Source organism: Apis cerana, linkage group LG9 (assembly GCF_029169275.1).
Source record: "Apis cerana isolate GH-2021 linkage group LG9, AcerK_1.0, whole genome shotgun sequence".
NCBI classification, from domain to species: Eukaryota; Metazoa; Arthropoda; class Insecta; order Hymenoptera; family Apidae; genus Apis; species Apis cerana.
Window position 1 is genome coordinate 8,297,595 of NC_083860.1, and position 18,948 is coordinate 8,316,542.

The window sequence follows — 18,948 nt, forward strand, 5'->3', positions numbered from 1 at the left end:
CACCTCTCTGCTCCGCCGCTCAAGGAAACCGACCTCTTTCCGCCCGACTTTCGCTTCCAGCCTGAATATTTCCTACTATATCGAGGGCGCTCCCGTTCGATCCACTTCTCCAAAGAGACGCGTTCTTTTTAAATTTGAGTTTTCAAAGTTTTCTCCTGTCGAAATATTTGTTTTTTATTTCTAAGGATATTGTGGAGGAAATAATAAATTGATAATCGAGGGATGGAAAGAGCGGGAAGAAAAGAAAAGGGAGATTGCTGTGACACAGAAAATTTTTATTATCCTTTTTGTTACATGAGCCATGGTCCGAAAGTGGTCCGAAAAGTATGGTCGGAATGGGTGTGTGAGGATCGTGCGGTTGTCCTCGGAATAGAAATTTCATCGTTTCCGAGATTTCAGCAAGTATCCTGTAACGCCCATATCCAAATATCTAAAAAGAAATGTTGTCGTTTTTTTTCCCCTTTTCGAAAATTAATCCCAAGTAAATTCAATTATCTTGGTGGGTTGAGTCCAAGTCCGAGGGAAGAAAGTAGCTCACCTTTTTTGAAAATCTGAAATTTCCCGTTTTATTTGCGTTTTCTCCGAAGTGATTCGACTACCGTCATTTGAAACGAGCCTGGACGCGACCACGGTCGACTTTTCTGGTGGACCTGTGGTTGCTGATGGAATGTTCGTCAATCGTTTACCCTGACGGCTTTCTTTCGATTTTCGTCTGACGTTCAGATCCGACGAAACAACAATTTCATCAAACGTTTGCCCATAAACGGCTGAGAAGAAAGCGGAGAATTAATCGGAATTGAGATAGAGATAGACGCTCGGAACGAAACGAGACGAGACGAGGAAGATTGAACTGAGCAAACCAATTATGGTTGCTCGTGCAACGGTATGATACACACCGTTGACTAATACTCGTTAAAATAACTAGAAACTTAGTCATTCGTGATAAACGTTTCTTTTATTGTACAATATCCATCGAATCGATATATCATTTAATTTATTCGTTCCGTGTAAAATAATTTCTTAGTGTATACTCACTTCTTCAAGATATACTCACGTTTTTGATCAGACGTTTTTTGGGCGTGGACAATTAAACAAGCCAGAGCGATCACCAGAAGGGACAGAAAATTTGTCATCTTGCCAAATTTCGACCGAAATTTTAATTTTTCTTCCTAGATCCGAAATTTTATTCGAACCTAAAAAACAAATAAAAAAGATACCTCGAATAAATTGGAAGTAACAAATCGCAAAGAAACTCTCTCAATTGCAAATTTGCCACTTTTTACGTCGATACGTGAATACTTACACTTATCTCCATATATTATCGCAAAAAGAGAAAAGAAAAAAAGCGAAAAAAAGGAAAGAGAAGAGAAATAATATTTCCAAGAAACAAGTAGCGCAGAGAATTCTCTAGAAGGCAAGATTGCTCAATGTCTCTCGCGTCACGATACTATCACGCGTCACTGACGTATGCAAAACGTCACCTTTCGCAACTAGATCCAGACTACTACCCACTACCGATCCAAATACAAGTAATGCAAATCAAAGATCGATCGGATAGGAAAGGAAGAGACATTCTTTCTCCTCGGAAAGAAGCAGCAAAAAGAAAAAACGAACTCGTAATCCAAACCTTCCTTTGCTCCTTTCGAGATATAATATACAATATATCTTACGTCACCGCGACGATTGTCCGATCGGAGAGAAGAAGAAGAAGAAGAAGCGGGGAGGGGGGGAAAAACGAAGGAGGCAAGAAAAATTATTTGCACGCGAACTTGTGAACTCCGACTTACCGACAGTTCAAAGCCAGAAGATACTTTCCGAGCCGACAACCGCACGAGAAATGCGAGCACAATGCCGCGGAAGGCTTGAAGAGAGCATCGCGAATTCGCTATAGTGCGTGGTGGAACAGGAACCTGGCCGGGGGTAAGGGTCCAGAAGGAGGCGCCTCGCGGGCCATTCGCGCACTGTAGATCGTATGCACCGGACAGACCACTTTCTATTTCATTTTTTCCCCCCTTTTTCGACCCGTCCGTCCGTCCGTCCGTCCGTCTCGCTCTCCTAAGGATCCGGCCGATCGACCGGGCCGACTGGTCTCTGCGTGTCCACCACCGGACTAAACAATGCTTAACGACCACCGAGATGGACCTTTAACGAGGCCCCTTTAATGCCACGTCCACGGTGTCACGAACCTCGGCTCCTACCGTCGAGCAACCGTGTTTCCAAGGGTATCGGGCTCCGTTCCTACCTTTTGTCTCCCCTTTTTTTTTCCTTTTCGGGGGTTTTCGCCCAGCCTTGAGAAAATCGCGTGCGTTTGATTGGAATTGGCGAGGCTTTTACGATGATTCTGAACCCGATCGCGGGGATAGAAGGTGGTCGGATTTAAGAGATCGGTTTCCTTTGGATTCGCAGCAATTTGGGTAAATTTTTTTGGGGAGGGAGAAGTTCGAGAATCTTTTGGACAAGATTTTTTTACGATTCTTCCAAAATGATTTTTTGAATCGGAAGAACGATCCGTGATGGAGATGATAATTAAAAGGGAAAGGTGATAAATGTTGAATACCTCTATTGGAAGCGGAGTAATTTCAAGAGTGGAACGTTCGAGAGAACGATCGAGAAATCAACAAAGCAAAGGAGGCTCGCGCCGGGTATTATCGAGCCAATCGCGAGCGGTTACGGGTTCCCAGAATAAAAGCAGCGAGAATTTGCTACGCGAATTCCAAATGAACGAGTACCAATGTTTTATTGGCCGTGGCTTTTTATAGAGCAAACCGGCGAGAATATACAACTTCTCTCGAGCTAGTTTCCTTCCATCTACGCGAAATACATCAAGCATCGTTTCCAACGGGAACGGAAAACCGTCGTAATCCAATATCTAAACCAGTCGTAAAAGAAGATCGAAAGAAGCGCTAAATAAATAAAACTTCTCCTCTGAATTGTTTCCATCGATTTCTTTGAAGAAGAAAAAAAAAAAAGAAATCGTAAAAAAATCAAAATCGAGAAAAAAGAAGGAGAGAAAGAAAAGGAAAGAGGAAGAGGAGAAAACGAAAAACGACGTTCGATTCTTAGGATTTTTATTATTTTCAATGAGAAACAGGCTTTCTCAGCGGAGAAAGTTCCAGACGGATAGATAGCGCGGAGGATCACGTGTGTGTTCACGAATCGGGCCCCGGTCATTGCACGCACTCCCTGCACGGATCCCGATTTCCAGCGTCCGCGTCTTTTCTTTTTTTTTTATTTTCTTGTTACAGGGCCTCCTCTTCCTCTTTCTTCGCCTCCCTTTGTGCCGTTTAATCCCCGGCCCTCCTTTCTCCGCTTCCTTACACCGGCCTTCCTCGTCCCTCCGCCGACGAGAGGACCGCATCGCGATATTTTATCGGTTTTATTCGCGGGAACATCTGGCGTACGGACAAAGGGAACTCACGGGGCCCTCAGGAAATCTCCAGGAGGGTGGTTCGTCCATTTTTTGGCCAGCCTGCTCGCCTCTATTTATCTATAGCGGTGTAGAATGTTTGTAAACAACGGTGCGGATAGACGATCGACGCCATTTTGGATTAGACGGATTGGAGCCGATCCGCGGCCGAGGGGAGGGGCGAAGTAATCTGTGAAGAAAATAAGAAAATTTGAAAAATTTAGGGAACCAAGGAAGTTTCGTTGTTCGCCGTTTCCATTACGATTCCATTCCTCCCTGGAGGATAATTTAAAAAATTTGGCCTCGTTTGAGCTTATGCGATCCCCTCCTTCGTTTAAACGAAGGAAGGGAAATGATAGAGCGATTTCGAAAAACGTGTTATCGAGGCTCTGAAAGGAATCGAGGCAACAACTTTTATCCGCCATACGGAATAACTGGACTCGGATGGTGCGCAATCTAAGATCGGCATTTCTCCCGGTCTTAAGCTCATACAGTACGCATGAATAAGCTTGCGTATGGAACCACTTGTGACCTTTAACCCGTGTGCAGAATGACCCTTGAAAGGGAGACTGCGAGGTGATTTACATACGAGAATTTATTGGCCCCGTCGGAGCGCCGATGATAATGTACGTGTCCGGGTGATTGATACGATTTTAACAATTCATGACGCGGTTGTCGGCCGTACAATCAATCCTCGTTTACCGCGATTCGTCTCATTTGACCGTTCGTTTATCTATCCTTTAATAACTGCAACATCTCGTGTAATTCGTAATTCGTTCGGATTTAACCGAATCCGTTTTTCTTCCATCCCGCAACTTTCTCCCCCCTCTTCACTGCGAAAACAGATAGACGGAATAACGGTAATTAATATCTACCGAGACGACGAGATGTTTAATTTCGAAAGATCTCCACGAACTTGCCACGAAGAAGAGGCGAAGGATCCTTCGAATCCCCCTGTTTCGCATCTTAAGCTTAGAGAGAGAGAGAAACGCTGGATTTTAAAACGAAGCATCTCGAGTGTAGGCGCGTTTTCGAAACGAAAACAGACCGGTCCGATCGGTGGTGGAAGGTGAGGCGGCAACGTGCTCGCCCCTGCGTTGCGACGCAGCGGCCGGCAACATGGCGTATCCCTCGGATCCCTTTAAAACGAGTTAATCCGTCTGTCTGGCCGTCTGCCGATCGCCTGAGAACCAAGAAGATTCATTTTCCCTTTGTCCATTCTTTTTCACACGTACCAAAAGGAGCTGCGGCTCAATGGGACAATGCAGGCAGCGCCGCGCACGGTTTTACGACGTTCCTTTTCGCACAGGTCCCACACACATTTGAATAATCAACGCGTAGGCAAGCCTCTGCTTTTGTCGCTTGGTCCAAGGGCCAAGTGTTAGGAGAGGAGAGGCGGGGAGGGGGCGCCGGAGTGTGGGGAGAGGGGAACAAGAGAGAAGGGAATGAACGTCCACTCCTCGAAAGGCAGTCACCGCACAAAAGTTGACACGCACGATACGAAATGATCGTGTCTCTCCATCTCTCCAATACTCTCCAATACTCCCGGACCCCGAAAACTGTGGACAGATGTTCCACGCATGCTTCTTCTCCCGTCCTCGTTTAGAGAGATCGGTTTTTGTTCCGTCCCGATGTTGCATGGGCAGAGGTGGAAAAAGAGTACGAGCCGCGATTACGTCACGCGCTTTCTTCTTCCTTTCCTTTCCTCCTTTTAATTCGCGCGGGTTCGTTAACCTTGGTGAACTCTCCCTCTCCCTCCGCGCTCCAAAGGGAGGCCTTCGTCGCCTTCTCTTTGCCCGCGCGCCCCCTTCCCAACGTCGCATCCCCGCGAACCTGGCCCTTGCCTTTTTTTTCTTTTTTCTTTTCTTTCTTTTTACACCGGGTGAACGATCGAGAAATCTCCTCCGGAGAAAGTCTCCTCCCTTGCGTTCGATCGACCATCGCCTCTTCTTTCTTTCCTTCTCTCTCTTCCTCCTCCTTTTATCCGTCTTTCCTCTAACAATATCGCGTAAAATTTGTTGTAAAATTTGAAATATAATATATCCAGAGAGGAAATAATAATGTAATCGCCACGATCTATGCGGAGATGATTCCGTCGTTGCGAGCGAACGAACGTATCGTAAAATCATGTAAATTTCTATAATGGGCAAAGTTCGTTAACCCGACACGCGTGAATTTACGCACGCATTTCTCGAGGGAACCGGAGAGAAAGAGAGAGAGAGAGAGGTGTCTTGAGATCCTTCCGACCAATGAAACGTGTATCGAGCGCGTATTCGGACGTTTTACGACTTCCTATCGTTGCACGCGAGCCATAACCGCGAGATTGCCTCGAATATCTTCGAACGGGACACTCTCCCGTTTCTTCCTTCCTCTCCACGTTCGTCGTTCCTCTCGAACCATTTTCTATTCCTGGAATCGCGTACCCCACGACCGTTCCTCCTTCTGAACGACTAACTAAACCAATTAAAAACCAAGTCTAACCAAATCTCCCTAACCTCTTACAGCAACTTTTACGCAATTCGAAACCGCCAAGGTTCCTCTTCCCTCCCTCTAACTCCTCTTCTATTATATTCCGAGTTTACCTTTAAGAAGAGAAACCCCTCGGATTTCTCGCTAACCACGCTCAACATTCACGGCCAGCCGAACGTAATTTCTATTGTTGAATCACGATGGAAATGGTATCGCGATTTATCTCTCCGGTGTCCAACCAATTCACTCCTCCTATCCCCACGAGTTGAATCGCGTTTCCAGGGATCCGGGCACAATAGGCTGCTCGATTAGGACGCGTTTAGCACGCGATCGAGGGAGGGGCGATTAGTCAACGGCGTGAACATTCCACGCTCGTAAACAGAAGCGTACGCTTAGGTATGTGCGCCTGAAGGAATTGCAGGAAGAGATTCCTGTGGAAGGTCGATTCGTCTCGGGCGGTGCGATGTTTGCGATGGTGGTGATGATGACGACGACGGCGATAATGATGATGATGATGATGATGATGATGCGCTCGTTGAGCTGCGACGCGCGTGCGACGCGCGCGCGAGAAGTCAATTAATATTCTCGGTTATGGGACACGGGACGGGAGCGTGTCGAACGGGCCTGCTTGTTACACGTGTCTCGAACGGTGGAGAGGATCGCGCACAGGATTGGGCCTTGCGAGATTTCGAGGAAAGCTGAGATTGGGCGCCGTGTGCATCTTAGGCTGCGTTCTCATTAAAGCGATGGAAATAGATGGTGAAAAAAGATTTCGAGCAAAAATTCGAGCGAGCGTTTTAGGCTACGTTCTCATTGAAACGATGTCACAGGAAAATCTGGGATGTGGATGGAACGGTGAACAAAAATCGTGACCTGGGATATTCGAGAAAATTGACCATGTGCGTTTTAAGCTGCGTTCTCATTGAAGCGATGTCAGAGGAAAATTTGGAAAACGTGGATGGAAAGAAACGGATGGAAGAAAATCGTGAACTGGGATTTGGTGTATGAGAAAAATTGATGAATTGAAAATGATCGAACAACATATATATCTTAAACTGCGTTCTCATTGAAGCGATGTCAGAGGAAAATTTGGAAAACGTGGATGGAAAGAAACGGTGAAAAAAATCGTGAACTAGGATTTGGTATATGAGATTTTCAGAATAATTGATTGAAAATGATCTTATATCTTAGATCTTAAGCTGCGTTCTCATTGAAGCGATGGAAATGGAATGTGGAATCACGATTTCGAATATTCGGGCAAAAATTGGCCGTGTGCGTTCTCGTTGAAGCGATATCAGAGATTTCGTGCAGGTAGAAAAAAATAAACTAGGATTTGGTATTTTGGAAGCGATTCTGTCAGAGGAAAATTTGGATTTTGCGTACTTAGTTGTAATACAAGAAAAAGATCCCATACAGTTTTTGGCGTTCATTGGATTTCAAAGAAAGCGTGCAATTAATTGGAATTAACGACGCACCATGCGCATTCTCTAGTAAAGCACGACGCCGGAGAGAGGAACGTTCGTGTGAATAAAATAGCGAAGAAGAATGTGTGCCAGTCTTTGGTGTATGGGATTTCGAGGAAAGTTGATACGATTAAAATTGACGACGCATTTTAAACTGCGTTCTCACTAAAGCGACGTGGTGGAAAGGAACGTTTGGATTCTGTTTTGGTTTCAAGGTAACATGTATACACTGTAGGAATATTTAATATATGATATAACAATATTAATAACTAAGCGGATGTTGTTGAGACGAAGAAATATGATATAAGAATGTAAATGTGACAGAGGAATTATTATTTCGTTTAATTCATGCGCAAAGATACAATTGAGAAAAGAAAGAAAGAAAGGAAAACAGAAGAAAAAAGATAAATAATTACGTTGGACATGTTAAAAGCTTTGGCTTCCCGAGGAAGATTCAGCAACATTGAAAGACGCAGAGTACGGGCCGAAATTAAAACTAGCACTCTGCGCATTCGCTTGACTTTCCTCTATGGAAAGACCTCCATTCGTGCTGATGGATTCTGCGGAAGATTCCGCGAAAGATTCCGATGCGCTACCCTGTGCTGGATAAACTATAGGTTCTGGATAACCTGGTCGCGATAGTATCGGATTCGAGAATCCTTCATTGAGGAATCCAAACTGTGGCGACCGTTGATCCCTCTTGTTATCTGTGCCAAGTAAATAGAAATATAAATCAATCTTAGTAGATTGATTATTCGATCACGTAACGTTTTATCATTCGTAATAATACAAGTCTCTTAATATAAAAAAAATGTAAAATTATAAAAAAAAAATGAGCAAACGTTCTTTCTTTCTTTAAATAAACGAACTAACCAACAACTTCGGACGTCGCTTCTTTTACAGGGCTCAACGACTCCTGGCTCTGTAACACTTGGGCTGGTTTCGCGAGACAGATCTGGCAGATGATGGTGCACAACACGAGCAACGAGAGGATACGCGTCGTCATTTCGACGAGGGTCAAATCTGGATTCGAGTGATTCGCGCGAACAGAAGTGTAGAAAAATAATCGTAGGAATTCGTTGTGAGCACGATGCTTTTATACGAGGAACCCTTCACCGCCGAAATCCAACGAAGACACCCATAATTCCGTCATTTCTAGAGATCACTGTTCGTGCTTGTCATTGGCTTTTAACGAGTGGACGACCTTACTTTTCAGGGACGAACGAAAGTGGATCTCAGGAAAGTGTCGGCCGCTAATCAGCTTCGGGGAATCACGTGATAAAAAGGCAAAAAAAAAAAAAGAGAGAGATGAAGAGAGGAGTCGAATATTGAAAGACGAAAGATGTAAGTTAATACTTTCTTAAGATCATGTTTTATTCAACGATCTTTGGGAATTCTCGATATTAAATCTGTCGCTTTGATAATTAATCGATTAATTTTCATTCTTCCATTCCAAGTTTCTTTTTTTCCTAGAATAATCTTATTTTTATTGCAACGATGTGCGTAATAAAATACAACGATGTTGTTGCTTACGAGAGTAGAAGAGCGAGGAGGGAAAAGAAATAAAATAAAATTAATGAAGAAGAAAAGTATATTTCTAAATAAATAACGAATTCGCGTCGTTATAATTTGTTAGTCTTACGTTAAATTCAGTCTTGTATCTCTCCATAAAATAAATCTAGAATAATAATTACAATTTTTACATCTTAATTCTTACATCTTAACATTATTAATTATATGTAAACTTAATCTATTGTGCTTTACTATATATTATTTTTCTACGTTACCTAACCAAAATCATATTTACAGAAAACTTATTCGAAGAATATAATTTATAGAAATATACATAAATACATTTAATTTCTACATTCTAGAACGAACGTTTTGTCAATAATCTTTGAACGAGTGAGGCTTCTTCAAAGGGCAACTTGTACGAATTGACCTTCATGTTCGATCCCGTGGACCTTTGTGGACGTAGATGATGGATGGGATTAAGAAGTTACTAATCTTTTCTTTCGAGCCTTCTTTTTACCTTCCAACCTTCGAAACTGGAAAAAATTTCTGGTAAGCGATTAAGATATCGATTGTTTCTCAATTTTTCCCTTCAAAAAAAAAAAAAAAAGAAAAAAAATATTTTAATTTCAAGAATAATCGAACTCGTTAAGAAAGAAATGTTATTTACCTCCTTGTCCATTTAACTCCTTTTCCACTGTTCTCCTTAATCTTCTTAATCTCACTTTCATAATCTCTGAAAATATATATTAAATATTTTTACATTATATTTATACGATAGATAAATTACATATGATAAATAATAAATTTCTAAATATTTTTAGGCACATTAATTCTAGAACAGGTAGAAGAGGTTCTACGAATATCGTTGAACGCGAATTAATTTTAATAATTCACAAAAAATCACTCACTTTTCAACGAAGAAAATTCATTTTTGAAGAACGGAAAATCGATATCCATCGTTTCAGCGACGGCAAGGAATAGCAGGAAAATGACTTCGTCCATGGTCAGGATCCGTACCAGTACTGAACGCATCCGAATTTTGAAACTTTCCTTTTAAAGGGGTTTTTGTCGTCATTATTGGGGGAGAAACTGAAAGTTTCAGCCAGATAATGGTAAAATCTTTGACCTGGCACCAGGTAACCCTACCTGGAATTTTAGGAAAATAAAAATCAATAAAATCAAGGGATCATATTAACGGAACAATAGCGAGTTTTTCTAAAGAACTTTTCTTTCACAATGAAATCGAGGAAAATTATTTGGGACAAAAGAAGATAACTAATGGAAGATAAAAAAAACAGTTATAAATAGTTCCACGTTTTTCTTAAGGAAATGTGAAATATATATATATAAATGGATAGGAATTTTTTTCGATTCTTAAAAAATTTTTTTCGATCAAAGTTAATCGATCTTTAAGGATGTCATTGCCACGTGTCGTCGTCGTTGAGGATTTCTTCGTAAAGATTATATCAGCCACGTTCTATATATAATGAACACGATGGCGGAAAATGTAATGGAAAAATGAAGAAGTGACACAGTCACCAATAATAGTTATTTACGATCGTCGTTCAATGTCGCCGTTTGTCAATGTTTCATAAACATTATGAATCATGAAACAAGCGTATTTGCACATCGACCAATATAGTTTCTTAAGAGAAATTTGTAAAAATTGTCGAATATACACGAATTGATAAAAAAAGTAAAAAAGTGCAACTCGTTTTACGCAAGAATCTCAACAAATTTGATGACTAAATGGCTTTCTTAGTAAAAGGCGTGTATTAAAAAATGGATTGAAATAAATTAAACGAAAGATTTCGTAATTACTTAACGATTATTTCACGTTACGCTTATCTAATAGTTTTTTAATGAACTAAGGTCAAAGATATCCACCGATAGAAAAAAAAAAAGAAAAGAAAAGAAAAGAGAGAATTTAAAATTTTATATGACTTCTTATACGTTTTAATGACGGAAATAAAAATAAATATTCAATAATATTTATATTGCGTAAGAGCGTGAAGTATGATAAGCCAGAATAATAGATGGAAACTCCGTGGAAGTCGTAAAATAAATGATACTTAATGTAAATACAATTGTCGGTAATTACGTGCAAATTACGAGAATTCGTGTGCAGAGATATCAATAGGAGACAAATATACCGACATATTTTTTGATTTTTACTTCGTGTTTGTACGACAAGATATCCGGTTCTTTACATTTACAACAACTAATTATTCGTACGTAAATTATTGTTTATACGGAAAAAGTTTGGAGAAGAATTGAATTGTTTTGAAAGAGAAATAAGTATAATTGAATTTATTGCGGATAGAGGTTGTACGAAGATCATACGCCTTCGCATTTATTCGTATTCGCTTATAAATTAATATAAAAATGTCGATAATTAAAATACTAAAATCGCAAATTCGATATTTGATTGGATGCTATGTATAAAGATAGAAAAAAAACATTATCTCGTTCGTATTACTATCACGATTTAAGATTAAAATAACTACGCTCGTTACGTTAAATATAATTTTAACGTAATTACGTACAAAGTTTTTTAATTACATGCTACATCGTTTTATAGTATTAAAATAACGTTCAATCTTAAATATCTATTATAAAATCGGAAAAAACGCTAATCATGTGTCGAGTATTATCCACTTATACGATAAAACACGATGGAAGTCGCTTTGAAAAGTTTTTAAATGGACTGACGCTTCGACAAAGTGAACAAATTAACGAAGACAAATTTAATATCCGATATCAACGTTGGAAAAAAGATAAAAAAGGATTTCGAGGATTTTCTCAAACGGTGAATACTTCCTATGCTTCGTGTATTGGCAAGAATATTATCACAAATGATAATAAATTTATTTTTTGAATGCTCGACTCTGATGAAATTTCATTCATTATTCATTCACAGTTAAAGTTTTCATTTTTAAAGATAAAGCGCAATAAAATTAGTTACATATCAACACATCGAGTTGTAAAGTAATTACGATTTCGATATTACATTGCCATGATCCAGCATGGGTAATCACATTGCGTCGATCGATGTTCGAGTCGATAATCGTTTTAAACCGATGTACCTTTGACTCTTAATTCCATTGACGTGTTTCAGATCCTACAAGCTAATCGGTAGAGTATCCTAAAAATCGAGTTTCGAGTGATGGCACGGTCCATGGCGTTCGTAATATTTCCACGATTAAATAATTCGAGAGAGCAAAATTAATTAAATAACGAGTATATCCAAATGTTTGGATGATTAATCTCTGAAGACGAGCAAACTCCTCGTGTCCACGTTGGCGGATGCAGAGCTGGAGGCGAAACTGTTGCCGGATCCCGAAGACGCTTTGCTGGATGCTTGTGCATTCGCATTGGCCGACCCATTTCCAAAACCTGACGACTTGGCGGACGATTTGGCGGACGCATTGCTACCAGAAAATCCTTTGAACGAGTTCGAATTCGCGTTTGCAATTGCGTTTGAGCCTGAGGAATGGAGACGAAATCATTTAATTAGGACCACACCTAATTGGATTGCATCGGCCATGGATAACACACTGGCCCTGTCGCCTATGAAAGCAATAGCAGATAATGAATGAACGAGTTTGGGATGAAAAAGTGCGATGAAACGAAGTTAGATACTTGTTGCTTTTAGAATATGTGAGAGTTAAGCAATTCCTGCATGTAAATTGCAATTGACTTCTTGTCAATTATAAATGGATGCTTTTCAATAAGATGTTAAATAAATTTGTAGCAATTGCAGCTCACATTGGATGAGATTCGAAGCGAAAGCAACAAGCTTAGCTTAATTATAAATATATATACGTACTTCCTGTTCCAGAAGAAGCGGAAGCTTCAGCCTTGGCACTAGCACTGGCGGATGCATCTCCAAATCCGAAACCGTTTCCATCGTAACCACTATTACCAGATCCACCGCTTCCAACATTTGCAACAGCATCAGCTTTGGCATTTGCACCAGCGAATCCTAATCCTCCAGTACCAAAAACTAATCTAGAATCTGATCCATCTTTGGATGGTCCAACATTAAAGCCATTGGATCCAGATCCAGATCCAGCATTTGCTCCAACATTTGCTCCAGCATTTGCTCCAGCATTTGCTCCACCAGTTCCAAAAGTTGATCCAGACGTTCCAAAAACTGGAGTACCTTTTGAAGGTACATCATAACCTCCAGATCCGCTGCCTCCAACTCCTGTATTCGCTCCAGCATTTGCTCCACCATTTCCAAAAGCTGGTCCAGATGTTCCAAAGACTGGAGCACCTTTTGTTGGTACACCATAACCACCAGATCCGCTGCCTCCGGCGTTTACTCCTGCATTCGCTCCAGCATTTGCTCCTCCAGTTCCAAAACCTGGTCCAGACGTTCCAAAGATTGGGGCACCTTTTGTTGGTACACCATAACCACTAGATCCGCTATCTCCAACGTTTACTCCTGCATTTGCTCCAGCATTTGCTCCTCCAGTTCCAAAAGTTGGTCCAGACGTACCAAAGACTGGAACACCTTTTGTTGGTACACCATAACCACCAGATCCGCTGCCTCCAACGTTTACTCCTGCATTCGCTCCAGTATTTGCTCCTCCAGTTCCAAAAGCTGGTCCAGACGTACCAAAGACTGGAACACCTTTTGTTGGTACACCATAACCACCAGATCCGCTGCCTCCGGCGTTTACTCCTGCATTCGCTCCAGCATTTACTCCTGCATTCGCTCCAGCATTTACTCCTGCATTCGCTCCAGCATTTGCTCCTCCAGTTCCAAAAGTTGGTCCAGATGTTCCAATGACTGGAGTACCTTTTGTAGGTACACCATAGCCAGCAGATCCACTACCTCCAACGTTTACTCCTGCATTCGCTCCAGCATTTGCTCCTCCAGTTCCAAAAGTTGGTCCAGACGTTCCAAAAACTGGAGCACCTTTTGTTGGTACACCATAACCACCAGATCCGCTGCCTCCAGCGTTTACTCCTGCATTCGCTCCAGCATTTGCTCCACCATTTCCAAAAGCTGGTCCAGATGTTCCAAAAACTGGAGCACCTTTTGTTGGTACACCATAACCACCAGATTCGCTGCCTCCGGCGTTTACTCCTGCATTCGCTCCAGCATTTGCTCCACCAGAAACTAATCCAGTTTGATAAGTAGGAACAGCATAGCCATTGTTACCGGACCCAGAATTTCCAAATGCACTTCCCGTATTTTCAAATACGGTACCTGATCCAACTCCGCCCTCGTAATTTGTACTTGGATTAACAGGACTTTGTTTAACAGGCTGACCGTATCCACCTGTATTCGCACCAGCATTAGCATTGGCGATAGCTCCTGCATTGGCTCCTGCATTTGCTCCCCCAACGATCGTAGGTACGTTCGTTTCATAGCTTCCTGGTTTGCTTCCTTGACCAGGATAAGTAGTAGGAATAGGACTACCTCCATTCTGTTTTTCAACAGTTTTTGCACCATTAATTACGTATTCTCCAAGTCCATGAGGACTTGCACTAAGTTGAAATTCAGGATTGAGGAAAGGATTTTGCGCTCCAATTTGTCCTTGAGAGATAACACCAGCATTAGCAGCAGCATTTGCAGCAGCGTTGGCACCAACATTGGCACCTGCATTTCCTTGACCTTGTCCACCAGTTAGGAATGGATTACTCGATCCAGCTTGATAATTACCCGCACCCTGACTTCCTGACCCTGATGTTCCTGGATATGCGTTTCCAAGAACACCTGCGTTAACGCCTGCATTAGCGCCTGCGTTAGCTCCTCCGCTTCCTTGAGATCCAGTCAAGAAAGGATTGTTCGTTCCGATGGAAGTAGTTGGAGCATTTCCAGGATAGTATCCCGATTGCTGAACAGGATAGCCGTTCGCACCAGAAATGGAATTAGCTCCTGCATTAGCTCCTGCATTAGCTCCTGCATTAGCTCCTGCGTTAGCTCCTGCATTTGCTTTGGCATTTGCATTTGCAATGGCGATGGCATTAGCATTGGCGTTTGCGTTAGCTCCTGGATAACCATTCTGATAGTTTCCAACCGGATTGATCGGTTGGCCGTATTGAGCCTTTCCATCTTTACTAACTCCTGCTGAAAAAAATAATATCTATAAATACCAAGGAAAATTTATGATAATATAAAAAATAAATGTACATGCTGTTGACTTGAATACATATATCTGTGCTGTTGGAAACAAGATCTGCGTAAACGTGCCGTTGAAAAATAATTACAACAGTTAAATATCATGATGGATTCTCGTGTTAAATGTTAAACATATTGAAAAGGGAACGAAACCTGTTCGATCTGTTTAAGATTAATAACAATTCACACAAATTGTACATATATCTCGAGTATATTAGTATCGATCCGATGTATTTACACGAAGAAATAATACAATCCTCTCCTTGAAACGACAAAGAATAGTTTCTCTCTGCAAGTGCAATCAATGTGATGTATCATCGTGCCCATTTTACACATCGTCCGTCGATTTATTCAAACAACAGATATCTAAATCATCGATGCGACATAGCGATTGCAATCGACAATCCTCTTCAACGTGAAACAATGTTCTTTAGTCACATGTGCAAATCAGCAGCCAACATCCGTTCGAGGCAGCTCACCTTGGCTATGATATGCCGGGTCTTCGATCACGATCACTTTGATTGTCTCAGGGCCGTGATCAGGTTGTGGATACCTCTCGAAAGATGGCCTGCCGAATGATGGTGGTGATGGCTTACCGAATGATGGTAGCCTACCGAACGGCGGTGGATTACCGAATGGTGGTGGCCTACCAAATGGTGGCCTGCCCAATGGTAGCCTGCTCAATGGTGGCCTGCCCAATGGTGGCCTGTAGACTGGTGACGGATCTACGATCACTACCACGGTTTCTTCATCGTCATGAGGACGATAAGGAATCTGTGTGAATTGAACCGGAGGCATCTCGTTATCAATTATTTCAGCCCTTCGAAGATAATTATAATGATACATGATGACAATGACGATGACGATGATGATGACAACGGCGAGAAGGACGTACTTTCAACCTTTATTCACCATCTCGATATGAGATATGAGGAATTGAATTATCGAAATTATTTCAGAAAATCTATTTGATTTGAGAAACGACCATGATTTATACCTTGCTACCGGTTACCGCGTTGCTTCGAGTTCCCGAAGAATAATATCCATTTGGTAATTCCACGCCGCCGTTCGATTCGAATTGTCGGTCTACGTCGCTTTTCATTCCAGGTTTATAGCCACTCGTTACACCATCGATAATGTTCGTCTTCGCGTTTGCATCCGCAATTGTACCACCATCGTTCCACGATCCTCCAGGAGCGTAATAATCATCGGATGATCCTGTTCCACTAATAGAATTCGCTTTCGCGTCCGCGCTTGCTGTTGCGGCTGCATTACCTCGAAAACTTTCAGGAGCCGTGTAATAGCCGTCGAGCGTTCCCGCGCCATTATTCGCATTGTTACTTTTAACATTCGTATTTGCGTTGGCACCGGTATCAGATAAATCGTATCCGGGAGAATAATAATTGGCCGGTGATGCACCGGTATAAGGAACGGCGTTCGAATTCGCGTTGGCGTTCACGTTCGAGTTCGCACCTCTGTTTGCATTATAGTTCGCGTTTGCATTAGCATTTGCAGCGGCGCTCGCAACGGTATTCGCAGCGTTATAACCATCATTCGGATTCGTGATCGACTGAGAACCACCGGAGCCGTCGTATTGTTGCACGTCTGTCGGCGCGTAGTAGTAGTGACCGATGTTAGAACTATAATCTGGAATGTAACGTGAGACCGATGTGACTTGCGTCCAAAGAAAATTCGATTCGAAGAAAAGATTACTGATAATTTAGGGGATTTCTCTCTCTCTCTCTCTCTCTCTCTCTCTCTCTCTCTCTCTCTGTAAAATTTCAATCCAAAAGATCCGATCGAACACCGATCGTTAGAAAAATGTTCTGAGGGGATATTTTCGAGGGGATCATCCAGAAGAATGTTATAATAATCGATATCGCGCCGATAATGTAATATTTCCGAATGTCTGAGTACCTTGAGCGTTGGCTATTGCGCTGGCGTCAGCTTTTGCAGAGCCTTGGCCGAAGGCTTGAGAATTCGCCTTGGCAACGGAGGTAGCACCATTGCCTTCGGCCGTGGCCGAAGAGCTGGCCAAGCTGCTCGAAAAGGAAAGTGGTCCTAACTGTAGGTTGCTCCCGTACGAGTGCGAGGAGCTCGAGCTCTGATCCTTCTTGTGGAACAGTCCTAGCGGGTCCAGCAAACCTGCCACGCGCTTTTGATGATCCTTCGCCAGATCAAAGAGGACACCTGTAAATTAAAAAAAGGAAATCGAACCAACTTGCTTGAAATGACTCTAGCAAAGTTAAAAGAAAAAAGAAAAAAAAGAAAAACTCTGTTAAAAATTAAGACACAGAGAAGAATCGACGTTAATTTCGTTTCTAACATTTCTTCGTGTCGAAGAGAACGAAGAGAATTAAATCAGCGTGTCACCGTGTATCCATCTTTCGATCGGAAGTCATTGAAAAATAAGAAATAGACTCACCAGGTTCCGCGAACGAACTTGCGAGGCACGATAGTACCATCAACGGCACGAAACACTCAAGATACCGCATTTTTTCTCACACTGTGCGCAATTCGAGAATATATATATATATATATGTATATATATTACACGAATATCCATAAAACTATCTTCTATCTGTCTCGCCAAAACTCGCTACCTCGGATCGATAATCTGTGGCCGAAGAGTCAAGAACGACTGAAGCTGTTGAACGAGACAACAACTTATATACGAGGCACCGGTGGATTTTACGTCGGTCAATAATTGATCGTCACTCATCGCGGATCATCGTTCCCCGTCGATTTTTTTCCCTTCTCCCGCGCGAAACGTAGCTTTCCGCGATCACGTTCCCGGTCCCGAAATGCCGATCCTCCCAAAATCGTCCACGTTTTCCACGAAACGAGGATGCGAGAGACTGGATCGACCGGTGATCTCCGAGGCGGCGGACAAAACTTTCGCCGGGGACCTGACACTGTCAAGGTCTAATCGCTTCGAATTGTTTCGCATTTTTCCATGCGATGGGTTATTCCTCTTGGAATTGGAATTCCGTCACCAAATCAATGGATTTCCACCACCCAGACACGATCGTTCGACTTTTCGAAATTGTCGAAGAAAATTCACGAATTATTTGTTTAAAGAGAATTGCTCAAGAGATAATTTAGTTTAACGCGTTCAAATTTAATTTTATTATTATAGGATACCGAAAATGGATTTTGTTCGATGCTCTTGAGATTCGTAATTTAAGATCGGTCATCTTTCCAAGGATAATAAAAAAAACATTTGGGTATATTTATGGTATATTGTTCGTCGAAAGAATCGGTTTCGTAATTGATCATAAATGCCATCATATTCCAATATGCATAATAAGGAATATCATATTTGTCTTGTGAGTGGAGTTTTGTGTGTGTCGTCTGTCGATGGTGGCTGAGTGAAGATTGTTTGACATTATAATATAGTTATATAACCAGATTCGACTGGAAGTTAATTCGAAATAATAAAGATAACAAAAACTGAAAATACGAATAATTAGCAGGAAATAAAATAGAGGGAAATATATTTATCTCGAGATAAATACGCAATATATATATGAAATACCGATTAAAGATTCATCGAGATCGACAATTGGGAGCGAATTATCGTTTAACAATTTATAATTTTAACTCGATGGTTTCATCGATCGATCAACAGAGCGATTAATATCTATGAGTAAGTTGCGTAGGAGAAGGTAGGAAGCTTGGAAAAAAGGAGATATAGAAGCAAACATCCGGTTATCGAAGGCATCTTGTTGGACAAGTTTGTAACAATTTGTAATCCGACTGGTAAGTAAACGCGGAATTATTGGAAGTTTCGAAATTGATTCGAAAGAAATGGATTGTTCCGTTTCCAAGAACCGTTGTTAACGGCAGAAAAGTTGGAGTGTTAGTTGTGAGATGATCGATAAATTATTCTAGACGCGATTTGTTTCTTTCTCTCCATCGGTTATCGGTTATTAGATAATTGTGTAGAATTTTATGAT

The 18,948-nt window shown here is 41.6% G+C and overlaps 3 protein-coding genes and 1 long non-coding RNA gene across 10 annotated transcripts in view; 1 reads left to right on the forward strand and 3 right to left on the reverse strand.

Annotated features, from left to right (window-relative positions):
- The window catches only part of LOC133666674 (uncharacterized), a 31,585-nt gene extending 19,245 nt beyond the window's left edge, over positions 1–12,340 (forward strand). For both annotated transcript variants that reach the window (XR_009831145.1, XR_009831144.1), the window contains 4 exons: positions 8,242–8,419; positions 8,498–8,682; positions 9,213–9,402; positions 9,675–12,340. This is a non-coding gene — a long non-coding RNA (uncharacterized LOC133666674). The remainder of the gene's footprint in view (positions 1–8,241; positions 8,420–8,497; positions 8,683–9,212; positions 9,403–9,674) is intronic.
- LOC107995447 (uncharacterized) lies at positions 255–2,004 on the reverse strand. Its single transcript, XM_017053009.3, has 4 exons — positions 1,788–2,004; positions 1,055–1,193; positions 539–767; positions 255–430 (listed from the first exon to the last, which is right to left on the reverse strand). Exons 2-4 carry the CDS (start codon positions 1,131–1,133, stop codon positions 379–381), a joined length of 360 nt encoding a protein of 119 aa, XP_016908498.1. The 5' UTR covers positions 1,134–1,193; positions 1,788–2,004; the 3' UTR covers positions 255–378.
- Positions 3,052–8,347, reverse strand: LOC108003953 (uncharacterized). The gene is made up of 3 exons (XM_062079417.1): positions 8,212–8,347; positions 7,755–8,045; positions 3,052–3,596 (listed from the first exon to the last, which is right to left on the reverse strand). Exons 1-2 carry the CDS (start codon positions 8,342–8,344, stop codon positions 7,765–7,767), a joined length of 414 nt encoding a protein of 137 aa, XP_061935401.1. The 5' UTR covers positions 8,345–8,347; the 3' UTR covers positions 3,052–3,596; positions 7,755–7,764.
- LOC108003649 (uncharacterized transmembrane protein DDB_G0289901) lies at positions 11,149–17,650 on the reverse strand. Of its 6 annotated transcripts, none has more exons than XM_062079382.1 (6): positions 17,415–17,644; positions 16,907–17,179; positions 15,987–16,636; positions 15,469–15,763; positions 12,683–14,935; positions 11,149–12,423 (listed from the first exon to the last, which is right to left on the reverse strand). In XM_062079382.1, exons 1-6 carry the CDS (start codon positions 17,482–17,484, stop codon positions 12,359–12,361), a joined length of 3,606 nt encoding a protein of 1,201 aa, XP_061935366.1. In that variant the 5' UTR covers positions 17,485–17,644; the 3' UTR covers positions 11,149–12,358. The 6 variants fall into 6 exon arrangements, with proteins under 6 accessions (XP_061935366.1, XP_061935365.1, XP_061935364.1 ...); XM_062079381.1 differs by having other exon boundaries at positions 12,683–14,938; XM_062079380.1 differs by having other exon boundaries at positions 11,149–12,339; positions 17,415–17,642.
- Between the last annotated feature and the right edge of the window lie 1,298 nt (positions 17,651–18,948).

Bases quoted from the DNA above. Each gene is read 5' to 3' on its own strand.
- LOC107995447 (XM_017053009.3), bottom strand. From the start codon at position 1,133: ATGACAAATTTTCTGTCCCTTCTGGTGATCGCTCTGGCTTGTTTAATT. The intron at 768-1,054 runs GTGAGTATATCT...CTTTCTTCTCAG, and splicing joins AAAAACGTCTGATCAAAAAC to CCGTTTATGGGCAAACGTTT. The intron at 431-538 runs GTGAGCTACTTT...ATTTCTTTTTAG, and splicing joins ATTTCAGATTTTCAAAAAAG to ATATTTGGATATGGGCGTTA.
- LOC108003953 (XM_062079417.1), bottom strand. From the start codon at position 8,344: ATGACGACGCGTATCCTCTCGTTGCTCGTGTTGTGCACCATCATCTGC. The intron at 8,046-8,211 runs GTTAGTTCGTTT...TACTTGGCACAG, and splicing joins AGCGACGTCCGAAGTTGTTG to ATAACAAGAGGGATCAACGG.
- LOC108003649 (XM_062079379.1), bottom strand. From the start codon at position 17,484: ATGCGGTATCTTGAGTGTTTCGTGCCGTTGATGGTACTATCGTGCCTC. The intron at 17,180-17,414 runs GTGAGTCTATTT...TTTAATTTACAG, and splicing joins AAGTTCGTTCGCGGAACCTG to GTGTCCTCTTTGATCTGGCG. The intron at 12,340-12,682 runs GTACGTATATAT...TCCATTCCTCAG, and splicing joins CGCTTCTTCTGGAACAGGAA to GCTCAAACGCAATTGCAAAC.